Source organism: Dipteris shenzhenensis, chromosome 26, assembly GCF_047967505.1.
Source record: "Dipteris shenzhenensis isolate YYH24624 ecotype China chromosome 26, Dip_SZ_1.0, whole genome shotgun sequence".
Lineage (NCBI taxonomy): Eukaryota > Viridiplantae > Streptophyta > Polypodiopsida > Gleicheniales > Dipteridaceae > Dipteris > Dipteris shenzhenensis.
Window position 1 is genome coordinate 38,304,288 of NC_141621.1, and position 20,367 is coordinate 38,324,654.

The 20,367-nt window shown below is 43.1% G+C and overlaps 1 protein-coding gene across 1 annotated transcript in view; it reads right to left on the reverse strand.

Moving 5' to 3' along the window:
- Window positions 1-402: 402 nt before the first annotated feature.
- Window positions 403-20,367, reverse strand: part of LOC147885037 (ABC transporter C family member 2-like) — a 106,552-nt gene continuing 86,587 nt past the window's right edge. Inside the window, exons 17-28 of the mRNA XM_087397122.1 lie at window positions 20,146-20,346; window positions 19,823-19,921; window positions 19,536-19,688; window positions 18,856-19,241; window positions 14,609-14,789; window positions 14,107-14,430; window positions 2,967-3,723; window positions 2,721-2,842; window positions 2,236-2,481; window positions 1,891-1,992; window positions 1,279-1,600; window positions 403-1,073 (exon numbers count right to left, since the gene is read on the reverse strand). Coding sequence (XP_087253248.1) covers window positions 994-1,073; window positions 1,279-1,600; window positions 1,891-1,992; window positions 2,236-2,481; window positions 2,721-2,842; window positions 2,967-3,723; window positions 14,107-14,430; window positions 14,609-14,789; window positions 18,856-19,241; window positions 19,536-19,688; window positions 19,823-19,921; window positions 20,146-20,346 — 2,973 coding nt within the window. The 3' untranslated portion in view covers window positions 403-993. The remainder of the gene's footprint in view (window positions 1,074-1,278; window positions 1,601-1,890; window positions 1,993-2,235; window positions 2,482-2,720; window positions 2,843-2,966; window positions 3,724-14,106; window positions 14,431-14,608; window positions 14,790-18,855; window positions 19,242-19,535; window positions 19,689-19,822; window positions 19,922-20,145; window positions 20,347-20,367) is intronic.

Here is a 20,367-nt window from a genome sequence, read left to right on the forward strand (position 1 = left end):
GTAGCTATCACACTCACTAGGTAGCCTCAAGCCCACATTCTCTTCCCAAATATAGCTACATCATACACAAGCATACTACCCATAAAGCTCTAAACCATGAACTACATCATTAGTACAATCATCAAGGCCTGGCTGCCTAAACATGGAGACATGTATTCATTGCATGAAGAAACAAACACAAACACTTTTCGCTAGGGAAATCCCTTCCCTGCAGCACGAGTGAAACATTACGTTCAGCACAAGCTATGTACTCTCTCAAAGTCTTACGCATGTAAGTTACTCATGTGGCGGGCCATCAATCAAAAAATTTAGTTGTCATTGTCCAACCCACGAGGATCTCATAGCAACTCTTCTCTTGTTTGTAAAGGAGAGGACAGACACATGCCAAATCATACAGATATCATATATAACTTCAGAACATGTTAAGGCATTGCATTCTGACTACACGTTTTTTTTGGGCAACATCCTTCTAGTCCTTCCAACAAACTCTCCTACTGCCCACACTCCCAATCGTGCAGACGTGTGTCAAAGGAAGGCCAACAAAAGAGAGCAGCGCAGATGAGATACATTTCACCAAGATTGGTGTAGATTGGTGTAAAAGGATTGCCCACTTCACACCAGTCTCCAGCTAATCAGCCAAATGACCACTAACATAGCAGCCACAACATTCAGAGAATCTGCATGTTCAATTAAAGCATCTTAAGCTAGAACATGTAGGTGTACCAGTGGTACTCACTATACGAAGCTCCTATGAAATGGGACAGCCGAATCCCATCACATAGTCCTAGTAATAATGACAGCACGATACATGATAAAAAATAGCCCCCCAATTTAGTCTATGATTTGTTTCCTTATCAATCCCCCCAACATTGACCAAAATTTCTTGCCCTTTTAAGGCATGTTTTACGAAATGGTACATTTCAAAAAAGTGCAGCCAACGTGACTTCATTGGCTTTCCTGAAGCCTTAAATCTGATTCATATTTGCTGCAATGCTAGCCCCACTCCAGAATCCTGTCATCAAATTGCTCATGATCCAAGCGGCCTCTTACTTGATGAACCATAACGGCCAAACCTGTGTGTAAACAGTTCAGAAATTGTGAGTTTTACAAATGCAAAACTCCATTGACAACGCTGGTAGTGTATGCAACATTCTGAAAATGAATGCCCTACAACAAAAGGAAAATATATCTGAATACAACCTCACAATTTCACATATATGACTAACATGATGTCACGACTTCAGTTATGTGCAACAGGGTAAAGGTTGGGGTGAGGACCTTCAATAACCCGTGTTAATGCAGACCACCATCTTTCCCTTGGAACTTGCCGCCTTGACAACTCTGCTGTGATTGTATCATCGTGTTGGCCTTGCAAAACATCCCGTAATACCTGAACAGCACTCCGTGCTGTCTCCAATATAGTATCATCACCCTCGATCTCAGCGATTTCTTCTAGATCTTGAAGAGAGGAAGACATACTCAAAGCCAAGGCCCACTGAGCAGCAGCTGCCCATCGTGCAGAAACGGTCCATTTACGTTTCTTTTCCTCTGCTACTCTATCAATGTCTGCCTTCAGATCCACTTCTCCCATTACAATACTCTGCCACATGTATAAAATTCCATGACACAAGAACTCCAGATCTTAGACTAGAAAGAATTCCTAGTAGTTGTCCAAATATAAAGGTCCAAACAATACAATCATTATTTGCTTTGCTCTGACATTCTTTATTTACATATCAGCGCCCAACACCATGCTCAATGCATATATGGAAAACATATTTATCAGATTTCTTACAACACTAAGTCACATATGTGTCCAAAACAGCAAGCTGAGTTCACACCAATGAATGACACCATATACAACAAAAGAGGTATTGCCATATGACCCACCCTCAAATATTGTGCATTTGCGGACCCAGTGCTCTTAACCATTTTGGAGAAAGCACTGTCTTCCTTTAACAACAAATGCTCTGGAGTATCCATCTCCACTGCCTGAGGTTGCCACAATAAGGTAAGAGACATTAAAGCAAAAAAAGGGGAAATTTTACAGAAGGATACCCCAGGAGAAGAGGGAAGTTTTCAACTTGTCTAATTTCCTTGGATAACATAGGAGAGATTAACATCAGTACAATAGAGTAAAGAAACACCTTAGAAAGCAATAGAACATATAAACAGCATAGAAAACAATAAAAGACGGAAAAAGTATCCAGGACGGGCAGTAGAGCTTTGACATACCCGGCCAGCATCCAACACAAGTATACGGTCACAGTCGATTATGGTGTTAATTCTATGAGCAATGATAAGCATTGTACAAAACTTGAACTCTTCTCGTATAGTCCTCTGAATTAAGGCATCTGTTCCAACATCAACAGCTGCTGTCGCTTCATCTAGTACGAGAATTTTGGATCTTCGTAACAATGCACGAGCAAGACTAAGGAGCTGCCTCTGTCCCACGCTGAAATTCTCCCCACTTTCTGCCACCTTCATTCATCACGCAAGGGTCAGGTTAAGGAAGCCAACCCTCAGTCAACACAAACTTCAGTGTACACACACACACATTTACATTCACATCCTTACATGAACCAGGAAATATGTTTAGTTAGAAACCAAAAGTGCTTGTAAACTTTATGGTGAATTTTACTTTTGCTCCCAGGCATGCATAGAAGGTCTATGTGTGCTTAGAATAAAAAATTCAGAGCATGAAAGTGAAAAGACAAGACCTCTGCGTCAAGGCCTAATGAGTTTCTTCTAACAACATCTTTCAAATGAGCCCTTTCCAAAGCCTCCCAAATCGAAGCATCATTATGCTCACTGAATGGATCTAAATTGAATCGTATACTGCCTGCAATGATGTCCACAATCAGACGGCTTAACAATCAGGTATAGCTTCAATGACCTGTAATACGAGGCTTGAAAAGCTTAGAATGAAGATGAGCCTGACAATTTGAACAGGATCCCTAGCACACCTGAAAATAAAACCGGTGTTTGTGGTATAATGCCCAGAGATTTCCTCAGATCATTTAACCCAAATTTGTAGATATCATATCCATCGATCAGAATTCTACCACTCTCAAGTTCAACAAGACGAAAGAGTGAATTTATCATGCTGGACTTGCCTGCCCCAGTACGGCCAACCACACCAACCTTTTCACTCGAATGAACCTCCAAAGAAAGACCAACCAAGACAGCAGGCAAATCAGGACGATACCGCATCACGGCATTCTTAAACTCAATTGCTCCCTCGGAAGGCCAACCTGGTGGTGGCCTGTTGTTCTCAATAATAAAGGCACCTTCTGGGGCCAAATCAGTATACATCCCCACCCTCTCAACTGCATTGAAACTGTTCTCTGCTATACTCGCAAGACGCAACGTTGTGGTCAAGAGGGTCGTTATGTTTAATGCGTAACTCAAAAGAAGTCCCATTTGAGAAGCAAAAGCTGCCTGGTCAGTTGCACGCTGGTTACCCAATACAGCAAAAGTTGCAGTCATCCAGATCATCAAGCCTCCCAGAAATTCAAGTCGTATCGCAAGCCACCTGTTTGCACTCGTGTTGATAAGAGTGAAGCGTGTATTGTTATCCACAGACTTGGCGTTGATTTTTCCCATCCTATCCTGGGCTTTATAAGCACGAATAGTGGCCAGACCATTTAATGCCTCCCCCAATTGTGCATAAACTGGTGAACGAGACACTGAATCTAGCCTTTTGACCTCTCGTGCAGTGGTCTGCAACCCAAAAAAGAGAAAAAAAACGTGAGAAGAAATCTGAAAGCAGCTTGCATGGCTGATGTGGATTCAAGCTTCAATGGTCATACTTAACTTTACACCAAAATTTTCAGAGACAACCAATTGAGATGTTTTCTTTCCCTGGAATTAGAATGAAGCCATATCTTCACTAACGCTAAGGGATTACTTTTTGCGCATGAGGATGTTGTGTATAACTAGCTCCATGATAATGCTTTGATCTTGGTTACATTTCAAGGACAGAATGGTCAAGCAGTTCCATTCACTTTCTATCGCAGTTGCCAAAAGTCCAGAATGGTGCCCTTCCCAAAACTATGAAACTTTCACAATTGCAGGACATAATGTGCACACATCAGACATCTAAAGCACACTTTCAATTTGTTTAGTGTCAATACCACCAAGATACCATTCAATAGGCATCAAAATTTCACAAAGATTGAAATACGATTGGCACAAAATACACAGCCTTGAGTCGAGCAATAAAAAGACAAACATTACCATCAAGATTCAAGATTCAAGAGTCATGACTCATTAGTCATAGTACATACTCAAAGCTCAACTCATGAGACTTTTATCTTTTTTGTCTGTATATTTGCAGGGTTTTATAAAACGTGTTTCATGTAACAAAACGTTTCAGTCCGTTTCCCATGGATATGAAATGTGTTTCGAAGCAACTATGAATCAGCTCCTGCTCTGTCAGTTCGACTAGTCTCCCTCTACAACCTTGTAAAGGACTGTCTCTCCTCCCAGGTCCCGAAAGATACAAATACATAAAAAGGGAACATATGCCTGAGAAGAAGCCCTGCCAACCTGTCTAACCTCAACCTGTTATGTCCCTTGACGCTAGTCAAGAGCTACAAATACATCAATTTGCAGAATACGCTTGCGAGTGTCCCACACGTCCTGAGTGATGATGTGCCCTTTAGTGAAAGTAACTCTCTGAATACTCTCCACCTCCCAAATGAGAAGTTGGTCCCCTCACACTCTAAACCACTACATTGATCCCAAGAAGTCCAGTGGATGCCCCAGTCCAGTGGATGTCCCAAAGTCCTAGATGGGTTATTTTCCAATCTCATCCTGAGTCTCAGGGGAGACCTATGAGAGGGAAGCATAAGAATCGTCAAGGACTGATGACTCTCCTTGGCCCGTTACAACTACAAGAAAAATTGAGAAGATATTATCAAAGATGCTCTTGTCTTTGTAAGCCTTCAAAGTGTCATGCAGGATGCTGCTCTAAATAGCTGTTGTTTACAATGAGCAACCTTCTTTGTGACAGCCTATCATCTGGCAATTCATGTAAAGAAATCCTCAACCATAAAGGAGCATGGTCTGAATGCGTAAAATCATTATCCACCCAGATTTTCGTAGTAAGATTATCATAATGTTGCGGGTTGACCCTATACTAATGATCTAGGCGAGACTGATAAGAAGAATGTGCATTACACACACACACACACACACACACTTTTTTTTTGTGAAAACACACACACACACACATATTCAATCAATATAGTGCTGCAGCAGCACGCGGGTTCCTTACTCGTGCTACTATAAGGAATATTTTACTTGAAAGAGGTCTCACACTGGAGCGAGCCTCTGACATCTAGTGCGCCAGGTAACTCTAGCCCCCATGACGGAGAACCACCTCTGTGAGTTCCTCTCTCTCTCTCTCTCTCCCTCTCCCCTCCGTACCTTCTCCCTCTCCCGTCCCGCTCTCGTCCGTACCTGCTCTTGCTCCCGCTCCTGTCCGTACTTGCTCCCGTCTGTACCCATATGCCCGTACCTCTTGCTCCCGTTCCGCTTCTGCTCCCTGCTCCCCTAGCTGGTTGTACCAAGCTCTTGAATTAGGAACCCCTAGCTGGGCTGAACCCCCAGCCCAACTAGGGGGTTAGCTCAGCCAGGGGGTAACAGGAGATATGGCCAGCAAAGCATGGTCCAGCCTACCTTCCTCCTAAACCCCTTCCACTCTAGCAGCCTCCAGTAACAAAGCCAGATACTCCATAGTGGCAGCCAGGACACCTTCCCCGTATGCACATATCTATGAACGAGGTGGTCTTTTTGACTAACCAATTCTTGGATATCATGAACAAATCTTGGAAGAGATTAAAGAACATGCAGCTAGAAAGGATAATGCTTTGAAAATCAGAATTGGGGGGCTTCCAAATGGATGGTATAAAGAAGATGAATCTTTTAGTGATACCTTAGCACATGTCCAAACAGCCATGCCTACTATTGACTGGACAGCAGATGCCAATGACAATCCTGACAACCCAGATGATGATGGTGAAGCTCGAGCAGTTCAAATCGGTCAACGTAATGGCCACGCTACCATTACATTCAACTCGCGAGACATACGTATAAAAGTTCTGCGACAATCTCACAAGCTGAAAGGGACGAAGATATGGATAGCCAAGGAACTCACCAAGGCTCAACTGAAGGATAAGGCAAAGGAATTAGCAAAGTTTCGGGCTGCCGGGAAGGATGGTAAATGGGCAGTCTACCGGGATGGGATAGCACTCATTAGAGAGTCTAAATCAAAACCAAAAGACTCTCAGTCTTAAACTGATGTAAGGCCAACTATATATATGTGTGTATGTTTTATCTAGGCTACAATATAGGTACTCTCTAAATAAATGGAGCTGCTTTTGCACTCCTTGGGAGCTGCCCTGCGCCCTCCCTAAGCTGATGTACTAGATGGCCTTCATGTTGTCCCGTAGACCTCTTGGTCTCCCGTGGACGTTAATAGACTTTCTTTCTTTCTTTCTTTCTAGATGACAAATCCAGATCCGAGATATATTATAATGACATTAGACTATCTTCTCATAGCAAGGACCCGGAGGATGTGGAAGGCCTTGTCTCTACTACCATAGACTGCCTCTTCGCCGACATTCTACATTCTACATATCTATTGACTCTTGATAATGCACTCCAATAGCAGCCTTTAATCACATGGAGCTTGTTTGGGATTATTAATTTCAGTTTCTACGTTGTACCCAGCTAAGTCTAGTTTCAATTTTTATTTACTTTGTGCTTTCCATGACGAGACATACCATAGGACATCCTGTAAACATCTTGTAATATTTGGCCTCACAAGCCAATTTGGCCCATTGCAGATGGTTGATTTCTTTCTTCCAGTGAAGCTGGGCTTCTACAGAGATCGCTTCTTACATATCACAGCGGAGGGTTTCATTGATCCACCACGATACACGTAGATTCACCTACCCCACTCGCTGAGGATCTCCCTTGGGCAGTTCCGGGTCACTTCACACAGACTTCGTATCGAGAGTGGCAGAGCAGAGCAGAGCAGTTATCCAGGGAGAGGCGCATATGCACACTGTGTGACATGCAGGAGGTTGAGACAGAGGAGCATTTTATCATTAGGTGTCTTGTTTACTATGAGATCCGAGGGCGTTTCTATTGCCTCTTTAGAGATAGCTATGGGGTGTTGGCTCTACAACCATCTGCACATGTCTCTCCAAAAAACAATGCGATCCCCTCTCATATTGGGTGCATAAATGTTGAGCACCTTGTGAAGTATTGAGTGTTAAACTGAAATGCAAACTCCTCGTGATCCAAGCGAACCAGACCAAAATATACACCCAAATACGAGCTCTTGTCTGTCTTGGCATATAGCTTGTTTGACAAGTTTATGCTCTTGGAGGAGAGGAATTTCAATCGCCCCACGAGTGACCTAGGTGTGAAGCTGGCCCCTAATGACCTACTTCCTGCAGCACGTACCTTAGATAATCAAGTTAAGCCCTCATTTAAAAGGGAGGGATGGATGGAGGTCCTACTCGACCTAGTAGTAGACATGGCCCATTATGGGTGTGACAAACCTGACATATACTAAAAGATAGAGGTAGAACCTCCACTAGAGAAAGATTGATCTATGTGAAATGAGCCTAATGAGCCCAAGCCGAAGATGAGGGATGACCAGTTGGCTCCATCAGGGTTTGTGGAGCCTGAATAATCACCTCTCGTGTCTGCGATGGTAAAGGATCCCAAAATGTCAATATTGCTAGGATCCTGAGTTAGGTCCTTAACATTGACATAAATGGAATCTCCAATTGAATCATGTATAATAGGCTCCTTACCTTTGCAGGAGAAGCATAGTGGTTAAAGAGGCCAAAAATGTGGAGGGGAGGTCGGAGGGAAAGAGGACAACTACGAATCCTGCATTACTCTGAACCCCCCCACAGTCTAGCCACAGATGTCTCAAACCCCAAAATATCCCCAAGAGGATTCTCTAAGGAGCATTCATAAGACATAGCATCAAAAACACTCTAGCTACCTGGTCAAATTCATTACTCTCTTTCAATATATTTAGAAGCGTTGACAGGGTAATCCTCGGAAAGCTCAAAATCAATGTGATAATTATCTTAGGAAATGAGGCAAGACAAATGGAAGTGTATTACATATTAAGAAACAAAGTCCAAATGTGAGAAAGAAAGAAATAAAGTTTATTAAATTCTTCAAAAGACTGAGGGGTCTATGAAACTAAAAAGACACGATACAATGAGATGAATGGGTGAAGCCTATAATTGGGGAGGACGAAAGTTGTGGTGTGGCGTTACTGTGGTGGTCCTCTATCTCCTAGCGGAGGTGTCAAGTCAAATAGAAGCTCCGGTGAAGTATGAGGCTGTGGCAGCATAATATCCATAATATAAGGTCAGTATGCGCGGTCCACTTCGGTCTTCTAGCTTGTGGCCCTGCGTCGGACAAGTGCCATTGTCACACCCGTCAACCGTGCCTATGGTTTGTGATCATGGAGGCAAGATCCTTGAGCCTAATCTGTGCATCGACACGCTGACGGGTGTGTCATATCTCGTGCTTTAAGCCTCTTCTATGCCATCTCCCGAGAGCCTATTGGTCCATGCTATCCAACTAGAAAAACTCAATGACACTCTCTGGGCAAAATTGAGCTGAGTAACATGATTTCGTCTATGTGCCTTTAGCAACTAGTATTTGTGTCGTATAGGCTCATGAATAAAAGTCACCAAATGTCCCTGATCTAGGTGAGGCAAGAGGCTAGAGAGGGGTCTGAATCCATTATTGAAGAGACAATGGTGACGACCTTGGATCTCATAGTACACAAGGCATTTGAAAGCAAAATTCTCCTTTGATTCAATCTTCTATAGATCACAAATGCAACCCTCTCTAGGTGCCCTCGGCCCATTCAATCTCAATGCATAGTTGGTGTGAGAAACATGGAACTACCCGATTGAAATCCTCAAAGACTTGAGGAAGTGGATCCATGTGTAGCCTAGTGGATCAATGACGCCCTCCTTTGAGATCCATAAGTAGTAGTCTCTATAGAAGCCGAGCTTCACAAGAAGCTCGCTAGAGGCTAAACAAGTTATGAACGTGTATAGATGTATGAGATCCTCTCCAATAACCTAGTTCACCTCATGGTCAATGAGCGAACTGAGGGGCCTCAAGGCTATACTAAAAGGGGAGCAATTTGTTCATATGGAGTCCTAGGCTCTGAAACCATGGTGTGTATGGGTGTACCAGCACCTTTGATCGCCCTCAACTGCTAATGTCGTGGATGATCATAAGGCCAGCCATGGTAACCTGAGTAGGCCAGAGCTCACAGAAACATAATCCCTAACTCGGTAGAGATCTATGATCACATGGAATGCTACATCAAGCTGTAGTGGGGGTTATCCCAAACTCACCCACAATGAACTAGTGTGGGACTGATGGCTTACTACGGATCATCCATGAAAATATGAAAACTTGGAGCCTCTCCACTTGGACCCAATCTACCTCTAATAGATCAGGCCCCCAACAAGGACTGCCATACATGCATAGACCAAGGAGTCAACAAGAAGACACTTGGTTCGGGAATCCCGAAGATGAGACTGAAAGCACTTTTGCTCGAGTCTACCAACTGCGATGTATCCCTTGCTCATCAGGCTTCCATCGCTCGACGCTTTGTGAAAATAGAGCTGGAGACACGAACCCCCAGATACATGTAAGATGCGACAACCTCCATCTGTCTAGTGTGAACTGCTCTCTGTGCGTGGCTGCCAAGGATGTGTTGAAGATCATAATCTTGGTTTTACAAACGTTGACCTTCAGATGATGTATCTCATAGAAGGATGGAGTGCGTCCAAGTGTAGCCGGAGGCTCTTAGTTGAGAGGAGAATAAGACCACATCATCCGCATAGAGGAGAATCTGGATGACAAAGCCAATGAGAGAGTAGTATCCCGATGAAGGTCTAAAGCAAAGTTTATGATAGTAGACATCCCTATACGATCCCAATAGTACGACTGATCTCCTCTATCATGTAGCCATCCGAATCCTACTTGAGACCCTCTCATAGAGTGCCACGACTACCCAAATAATCTCCTACAAGCATCTAATAAGGCGAGCTCTTGGCTCTTCAAAAAATCCACAAAGCAGCAATAAACCCTGTGTCTCCTGTGCTCTGGCCTTCTCAATGACCCTCTGGGTGTGAGGATTCCATCTAGAGTCACATGATCAGCTCATAAACCTACCCGTTCATCAGCTCCGAGACCTTGGAGCTTTGCAAACTGGCTAACCTATGTGTCAAGCACTTATGCATAGATCTTGGACATGCCATGTCCAATCATAATGGTTATGAAGCTCATGGGATCCTCTGCCTTGTGAATGACAGTGATGGTGCTAAGGGTCCAGTGCAAGCCACTTCGTCAAAGAGCTCTGCTAAGATCCAGCCCATAGTTTTAAGCCCATATAGCATGTATTCAATACATAATCCCTCATGATCTTTGGCTCAACCATTATGGAGCTTCAAAGCTGCATGTTTGACCCCACAAGCGATGAACAATGTGCAAGAAATGGGGCAAGGTAACGGTCATAGGGCAAGTGGTAGTTGGTGGGGAATGTAGAACAACATAAAGTGCCATAGTTGTGGTGTGTGTGGGGGCTTGTCGCTTGAGCAACTTCCACTAGAAATCCTTGGAGTTACTACTAAATAGAATATTTGGTAATTCCTCATTCTGGTGAACGAAAACCTACTTCTTTCGGTGGACCAAGCGATGATACTCGCATATCGTCTCTACCTCGCTCGGAAGTGATGATGTTTGATTTGTCAATGCCGATGATAGAGAGATGATTGTGATCAAAGGCTCGATGGAAGGGGTCGAGAGAGGAAAGTTGTAGTGCAAGCTTCCGCGGGGGCTTAGTTCGCTTGCCTAAGGGTTGGCACTCGCGTCGGTTAACGGCAATAGACCACAGGAATAGGGAATGACAAGGCTTGGGGTGATGCACAGCTCAATGTCACATGCAGTTTTTTAATTATGCTAGTGGACACCCAAGCCTGCACCTTGTTCGTTGAGTGAAATACATGGACAAACGTAAAGTTCTGCCCAAATTTTTTAAACAAATCATGATAATGTTCCTTTGGGGTGAAGTAGAGAAGGGGAACCTTCTGTGTGTCTTGTTATACTAATGGAGAAGCCGAGAGTCTTGAGGGGATACAGGAATGGCTATATGCTATACACTTCAATGGAAATCTAGGTCTATGCAGGAAAAGCAGTAGCATGAGAAGCATGTGGAATAGCACATGTGATGTTTGGCAGTAGAGAAGGTTGGTTGGAACGGGTGAATTCACCCAGGCATGCCAAGGAGAGCTCACAATCACCGAGGATAATAGCACACTAGATCCACTTGCACAGTAGCCGTGGATGCACAAAATAGAGGACATATTCGTCGGGAGCAATTATTCGGATGCATGCTTTGAGTATGCGGAATTTGTTGATGGTCTAAATGGCTTGTTGGACCAATGATCTGCTACAGAGGAGGAACCTATGGAATGTATGCAAGTGAGGATGCCCTTTAAGTGGATAGCCATGTGCAATGTCGGAAGATTCCTCTATGTCACAAGTCATGTATCATATCGGGTAAATTCAACATGGGTTCATTGTATGCATGCAACATCCCTGTGTGTGATGAAGGTAGGGTTGAACATCTGCAAGATGATGGTGATAATGTGGTCATTTCTGTTCTCGAAGCCCTTTTGAATGATGCTTTAGAGGACATGCTCGTTTTGAGTCGTCCTAATGAATTGTTATACAGGGTCCTTGCTCAAGCAAGGTGAGTGTTCGTGTCAACAAATACATGAATAATGAGCTGAATGGCATACTATATGATGCATTGGATGATGTGTTGGCATTAGTTTCCTCAAAGAAGAAACCAAACACTTGTATACAAGTTGCGCAAGATGGTAGCAAAAGTACGGGCTGATGCCATGTAAGATGCTACACTCATGATGCAGAGATGGATTTTGCATGAGTTGATGGTGATTCCAAGAACATGTGTTTTTTTCATGAATGTCAAGAAGGTGGTCTTGACGTGTATGGTATACTGGAGCTAGATGCAAGTGTAATTCAAAAGAATGTAGGCAAAATGACGAGCCAAAGATTGATGAAAGGATGTTTGCTATTCTGATGCATTGCAAAGCCCTTATGCTGGTTCTTATAGGATGCGTGAGCCGAGTGATGAACATGCACATGTGGATGAGATGCATGAAAAGCTAACAATAGTTGATGCGCAAGTCACATTATTCTTAGTGAGTGGACGTCACTATGAAGAAATACATAACATTCGTACGGAGGTGGCATGGCATACAGACTTCTACATTGGACGGGATGATGAAGTGAAGTTTTTTCAAATCGTACGGCTGTTGAGCATGCATTGCATCTTGGCAGCTAGAGGGCAATATTTTATGTGAAACATTAGTTGATGACCATATGGCGTGTTTAGTGCTCTCTCTCTCTCTCCCCCTCTCTCTTTCTCTCTCTCTCTCTCTCCCTCCCTCCCTCCCTCCCTCCCTCCCTCCCTCTCTCTCTCTCTCTCTCTCCCTCTCTCCCTCCCTCCCTCCCTCCCTCCCTCTCTCTCTCTCTCTCTCTCTCTCTCTCTCTCTCTCTCTCTCTCTCCCCACCCCCCCCCCCTCTCTCTCTCTCTCTCTCTCCATTTTTCCTTTTTTGGAAATTTTGTATTAATTTTTCCTTTTAAAACCAAAATTTGACCAATTATTCATGATCTAGTACTTTTTAATATATCAATCACAACATAGTTTCATGCCAATAAAAACTACATAGATCCAATTAACACACAACTTAAGCAACCATTTATATAACAAATTGGAGAGGCACGTGTGCAAGAGGCTGTACCAGAGTTGTTTTTTGTTAACTACCTCTGCCACCATGAGTCCAGAGGGAGGCAGGGAGTCTTACGGGCTTCTAAATGTGACCCGTTCTACATCAATCGGGTTACAAGAACCCGCATTATGTAATTACGCATGTTGAGTGGTCATGTTCCCATTGGGCCTAGGAGGGGGGGTAGAGAACTATTACCAAACAAGAATAAGGGAAGGTGTAAATGAGAAGGTAGGGAAGAGTTAGGAGATAAACTGATGGGGATACTTCTAGAGAGGGAGTAAGCAAGGAAAAAGGGAGAACAAGGTTCCTTGTGGAGAGGATGTAAGAGGCAGGGTGTACAGTTTTGGAATAAGAGAATTGAATTTCAGTCTCTCTCTCTTGCTTCCTTTGCCTTTTCTTGGATCTCGAGACAAAAAGAATTAAAAAATTGGCTTGCACCACTTTGCCTCCCCTTCAGGCATAGCATTCTATGCCACACTAGGTTGGGTATAAGTTTTGCAAATGAGACCTCCCAACAACAGGCAGGTAAGTTAAGGTACAAGATGTGTTCTTTTACTTCTTCAGGCTCATCCCCATGGTGCAAGACCAATATCTTGAAAGAAAAATCTTTAGACAGGTTGCTTCTCACCCGGAGGTCCTACCCACAAGGGCCACAGCACTCGGCTAGTACTCGACCAATATCAAGACCAATATTTTGAAAGAAGAATATTCAGACAGGTTGATTCTCATCCCGAGGTCTTATCCACAAGGGATGAAGCACTCACCTAGTACTCGATTCAATCCACCTATCCAAGGACATGTAAAAACGTGACTCATACTGACAAGAACAAGACCACTTACTGAAATCTGAATCATCTGTGTTTTGCCAACAAATGATGGACATAAAAGAGGTTGGAGTAGCAACCACTGGAAACTGAATTAGAGCTTGTAAAAATGGTCTTTGGTGCTAAAACAGGTACCATAGACATGGACTGAAATAGCCTTTGATCCAACTCTAGAACTAGTGCTTCCACAAAAGTACAAAATGGGGGGGTTTCTTAAAAGAATCAAGCAAGGCCACTGTCTGTTAAGAGGATGAGTACATTTAAAGAGCACCCTTATATCAATCACAACAATAGCAACTAAAAAACATGAGTTTGCAAACTGAATCAGACTTGGACCATGCCTTCACTTATGACACAGTACACAAATGATCAAGATCATGTGAAGTCTAACCTGGTAATACACATACGCAGCATAGAATGCAATGAGAAGTGGGAGAATAGCCCACAGAGAGGACGTATTCACAATTCCAATCAATGCGAATGTTGAGAGGAGCTGGAAAATAGAGCTCAAGAACATATTACTGAAGACAGCAACATTACGATCAATGTCTCCTGTGTCCTTTGAAAACCGATTAATTATTCGGCCAATTGGATTGGCATGAAAAAATGACATAGGAGCTCGAAGGATGGAAGCAAGCATCCCATTGTGCAAACGTTGAGCAGCCGCAAGGCTGGATAAGATCAGCCAAAAGGAGTTTGCCAATGTGAGAAGAACCTGTTATGCATAAATGAAAGACCAAGAATTAAGATATGGAAACACATACAACATGTGCAACCATCACCACTTTCGCATTTAACCAAAATGTGCAACATGTGCAACCATCACCATTTAAGCATTTGAGTAAAAATCAAGGGATAGGTTTGAATCCCTATCATAAAATGAGTTATATTACCTGACCAACGGATATCAGAGCATAGATGCCATTATAGAAGAGGGGACTGCGTGCTTTTGTAGATGATGTATCTGTCCAATATGATAGCCAAGTACTGCTTGACACCCGAAATACCTCTATCATAATGTACGTGAAGAACAGAAAAGATACCACCCAAAATCCTCCGAGTGCATTTTTGTACCTGTAATTACAAAGGAAAACAATAAGGAAACTCTAAGTAAAGAAGCATGAAAACCTCCTAGCATTTTCAAATGGGACTGCGAATTTCTGCTTTTAGCTCTCATAGCCGTTGCACTTAATTGAAAAGCAAGTATCCCATGTATATGCTTCTTTATGGGGTGAAGGGAGCTACGACCCATAAATTATGGACAAAATAAAAAGCCTTGTAGCATCTGCCAAAGACAAAAGTATTTGTTCGAAGTAATACATGCACCCTTGGAGTATCTTAGCAGATGGAAACTGTTTCTTGGCAAAACATTTCATGTACACCACTAGGAATCCATGTATCCGTGAGTCCCATCTCATCAAAAGGAATAGGCCATGATGATTTCTCATTCTAACAACATGCCAAAATCCAATCTGTATAAGATCAATCAAACTCTGCTAAATACTCTATCAGACAGATGCATATGTTAACCCACAAATAGCAGATGGTCCCCATAGTGTTAGATTCATGGTTTGTGAAAAAACTTTTAGAGACGAGGGATATTATTGCTACATTGACATACTCTGAATGAAGCTGTTTACGACAAAATTTTCCAGCCAGGCAGATGCCTTGCCAGAAAGTTCTGATTAACACATCCCGAGGACAGCACAAGCCTCTTCAATAGCCTTGCATAGTGGTCCACATCTTCCGTGTGGGCAACGTTGGTCTTGGTCAAGATTGGGTTCCTCCTCACGCATTTGTGGGTCAACTCTCCGTATCGAAGGGTCGTACTCGGAGTTGCATCCCGAGCTCTCTAAAGGAGTGTCATTTGTATCTTTTGCAGTTCTCCAAGTATAAAGTAAATTCTTCCCCATTTGGAAAGGGGGGGTCCTCAGTGGCTACAGGGACCCAATCTGGCGTCAATCTACATTCTCTCCCGAACCCTAATATCTCTCTCTCTATCTCTTACGGTGCGCATACTCCTTGCACAAAGGTTTAAAGGTCTTGCTGCACATTACACAATCATTAACCGTTGCATGTTACATTGGTATCAGAGCTTTGGTATGTAATCCAGCTTGACTACTGTGAGTGCATGGTCTTGTTGAGATCCGGAAAGGACACACAGACCAGCATCATGGAGCAACAGAGAAAGAAAGAAAGAAATATTAACCGATGGGTCTATGAGACTGAAAGAAAACCTGATACAAATCATAGTAAGGGTGGAGCTACTGAAACGAGCATCATCACCCGTGCTGAATCCTAAGTCTGATCATACATAATCAAATACATCTGGACGTAACAATGAAAAGAAAAGGAGCGGGGAGCGGAGCGGAATCCTCCGTATGTCGACTACCAGGAAGAATCGTAAAATTTCGACTACCAGGAAGAAAAAGAAAGTACGCTTCCGCCAAGCACTCGAGCAATGTTAGAGAAGCTCATGGAACACAATAGATTGCTCCTGGCCCAGCTTGACAAGACTTCATGGAAGTTGGGCGTAAAAGACAAGCAGCTAAAGGAAACGCAGAAACAGCTCGAAGAAAAAAAAAAAACACAGGAGGAAAAACCTGAAGAAGAAAAGGGACTCTCAGAATTCGAGAAACTGATGCCTGAGGAGCGCAAACAGGAGGCAGCACTTCGGCATGACGAGATGGCCCAAGCCGAGAAGCAGTAGCGACTCGACTGGGAAGCCATGTTGCTCTAGCACAAACAAATGTTGGCTACTATGCAGGCTAGCATGAGCATTGCTTCCTTCTCGAGTTAAACCACATTAAAGGCTACTCCACTCACTCGGCCCACTCTGAATTTCACAAAATACAATGGTAAGTGCGATCACTCGACCATTTTGTAGTTTATTCATCAATTTATAGCTCATTTTCCGCAACTACGAATGCAGTTCTACCTGCTTTTAATGCCGTACCCTCAGTGGTCTTTGAAGGTAAGGAGGGCATGCTCGACGAGAAAAATAAGGCCATCATCAATTTGTTGACTTATTCAGCATGGGGAGTTCAAAAGACGCTATCTCCCCTCAGCTCGCCAAAAAGATGGGGTGCACTTTAGTGCCTCATGAGCTTGCGGTGGACGGGTTCACACCCAGGCTATGCACTCAAATCACACACAAGGCCGAGAAATTTTCTTTCACAATTCACAAGGCCTCTTTTCAGCGTGACTTCATCCTCACACCACTTTTAGGATCCAAGATGATACTAGGTATCCAGTGGTTCTGAGAATATTCACCTATGTTTGATTGGCGGCAAGATTCTTGAAGGACTACCTAAGCCAGCCACATCCACCGGGACGGAAGCATATACCTCTGATCTCCCACATCCAAGGAGCTCGTGCTGTTCGCAAAGGCGTCATATGCGCGTTGGTGTATGTCTGCTGTCAGCTGAATTCAGTGCAGCCAGCTCCTCCTTTGGGGCAAGTCATGGCCGATCTAATCCAGGAGTTCAAAGATATTATGCTCCAGGACGAGATCTACCACCACAGCTTCTTATATAAGGTGAATTGGTCAAATGAGACACCCTGTGGTGAGTCATGCATACCAACACGCCAGTTTGATGTCATGTGGAGTGCATTGCTTCCCTCAAATCATGTGTGATAGCATCATGACCAGCAACCGCTCAAATCTCCGATCTACTCATTGGCCTCCTTGAGATCTACCATCTAGAAAGCTCCTACATATAGCACTCGTAGTCCAACTAAAGGATCAGATAAAGGCGACTCATGTTGACATGCTGAAAGTGGGCCTGAAAGGGCTTACATCTTGCAACAAGATCTTGGATTAGTGTACCTGATGCAGATAGTCTACTTGAATCTTTATTGAAGGTATTGATGAAGGGGAAGAATTTAATATCTGACTAGTACCTTGGCTAACGTACTCGACAGTGACCTTACCCACTACGTGTGTAAACCGATTGAGCCATAATGCAAAGCAACATCATATAGAACCCTCCAATGTTTTTGGGCATGCATTCTATGTGCATTTGATGTGATTTTGTGTGTTAATTGATATTATTCATGGGTGGAGCTCAAGGCTCAAGGGGTGGAAATAATGATGGAATGCTCTCCTTCAGATGAGAAGTTTGAAGCTATGGCTGGGCCATGTGTTTTGTACAGCTTCAATAATGACAATAGCTTGTCTGCGTAGAAACTTGAATTGTGAATTTGACTATTGCGTGTTGTAAACAGACATGATCCCTACATTCATAGGTTTCAACTGTAACCACAGATAAGCAGTCGTATGGTGTTCTCGATTCAAGGCAGGCATCTAATTGTTATGAGAAACTCCTAGACAAATAAATAAAGATCTTCTTTCCTGTCCTTACTGCACAAAGTCCCTGGATTAGTGGGCTTTTTATTCTTGTTTAGAGGAACATAGTCCATTGGAATTGCCACTCAAACAATTTCAACATAAATCAATTTCCTGCCTATAAAACTATCTACATGAATGACATCCAGGAATAGGAAATAGAAACATGCCATGAACGATGGAATCTGAAAGCACCCTACCATCCAGCACTTGAAATGAACACTGTTTTAGATCGGATGTCTCGTTAGGTTCACATTTTGATTAGAATACTTTGATCTGGCCATCTTGTTTGTGTGCTTTAGGAAAGGAGTCCATCTAATATTAAACGTGGTGGCGACTCATGAGGTGAAGTAACGCAACAGTGGGCAACAGGCCTTACAGTTCCTTCAACTGGGACAGCCAGAAAATAAACACTGAGACACTCCTTAAAAGAACATAATTTGCAGTCCAGGTTGCTGTCATATCCTGCAACAAGGGTCAAACATTCACTCTCAGTTCTCGTTTAAGGCAGCCACCTAGGCGAATGCTCCACCCACTCCAGAGTCAGCTTTCATTGATTACCACACAAGCCATAGTCATTTTGAGAGCCGTGGGTACTTGCAGCCATCTTGCTAGACTGAGTTGAAATATCAAAACAACGGTATCGAGCAGCATATCGCATCTCATCCTTATCAAATGGTTACTGCTAATCTCGATTAAAACAGATCCATTGTTCCATGATTCTTACAACCAATTCATTACAACAGACAGACCACATAAAAGCTGACCTTCTGAAAAGAGTATCCATCTCACCTTGAAAGGACAGTCCAGCTGATAACTCCTGTTTCACGTTCTTCCTCCTTAATCAAAATGGATTTCTTATCTTTTTTCTTTTCAGGACCTTTTGCAGGAACATGGGCCTCATTCTTTGTCATTTTCCCATCCAACAACGCAACAATTTTAGGCTGCTTATCTTTCTCTTCCATCTCCTCTGCACCCTCTTCCATCTTTCCAGCATTTTCCATGAGCTGCTTGAAAAGTGGTCCGGATGAAATAAGTTCCTCATATGTACCTTGCTCTTTGATTGTACCCTCATGGATCACGATGACCTTATCAACTTGAGAGAGGAAGTGCAACTGGTTAGTGACTAAAACCCTTGTTTTTCCACGAAGTTCTTCATGAATGCAAGACTCAAAGACCTGTAGATTTATCCCCAGAAAAAAGAAGAAAAACACATTAGTCTCTACAAAAGACAAGGGCTTGTATGACTGAAGTACATCAGTCCCATCTGAAAACAATTCACGAGCTCAGTATAAACACGTACTCTGGCACAACCTTTCATCACTTGCACTATGCCACTCTCAAAGAACATGTAATAAAATCACATTCACAGTCAAGTCAGATATCGGTCCTCATTCGGATGTGATTCAGTAAGCGTTCCTGTCTCTGTATGGGTATCAATGTGCAAAGGACTTGAAAGTACTTAAACTAACCTGACGAGCAACATGTGCATCTAGTGCACTAAGAGGATCATCAAATATGTATACATTTGAATCTGCATAAACGGCTCGAGCAATAGAGACTCTTTGTTTCTGTCCACCACTGAGATTGACTCCACGCTCACCAATCTCAGTGAGATCACCCCCCTGTCAACAAAATCAGAGTCACTTCTTTCATACTCCTATTGCTGAAACAGTATGGAACTATCAGGGCTGACTAATCAGTGACCCCTCCTACCATCTTTGTCCTGAAAGGCCACATCGAAAGAAAAAGAACTGACCGGTAGTACTTCAAGATCTAGCTCCAAAGCGCTGACATTTATGGCACGCTTGTAGCGTGCAGCATTGTATGGAGAACCAAATAAAATATTGTCACGTACCTGCAGGAACGAGATTGTACATAATCAAACATATGCTCAATACACAAACGTGTATATAAAGGCACATAGCTGCAGCTGGTAATAAAACTAAGTTGCCAACACAATAGCTAATGAACTGAACATTTCCAGTTTCTTGAAACGTCTTGCAAGTGCTTGAAAACAACTCAAATCTTAAAATCAACATTCCTGATCTTCCTACAGAAGTAGCTGAATAGAAACCTTACTGTAGCATTGAAGATCCAAGAGACCTGGGGAACATATGCAACAGTCCCCCGTATGACTACTTCTGAGACAGTGACTGGAGGTAGCTCTCCTAGAATTGCAGACACGAGGGAAGTTTTACCCTGACCTGTAGCTCCCACAATAGCAACCAAACTTCCAGCAGGGACTTCCAAATTGATATTCGATAAGGTAGGCACTTCTGCCTGAAATCCAACAGAGCATAA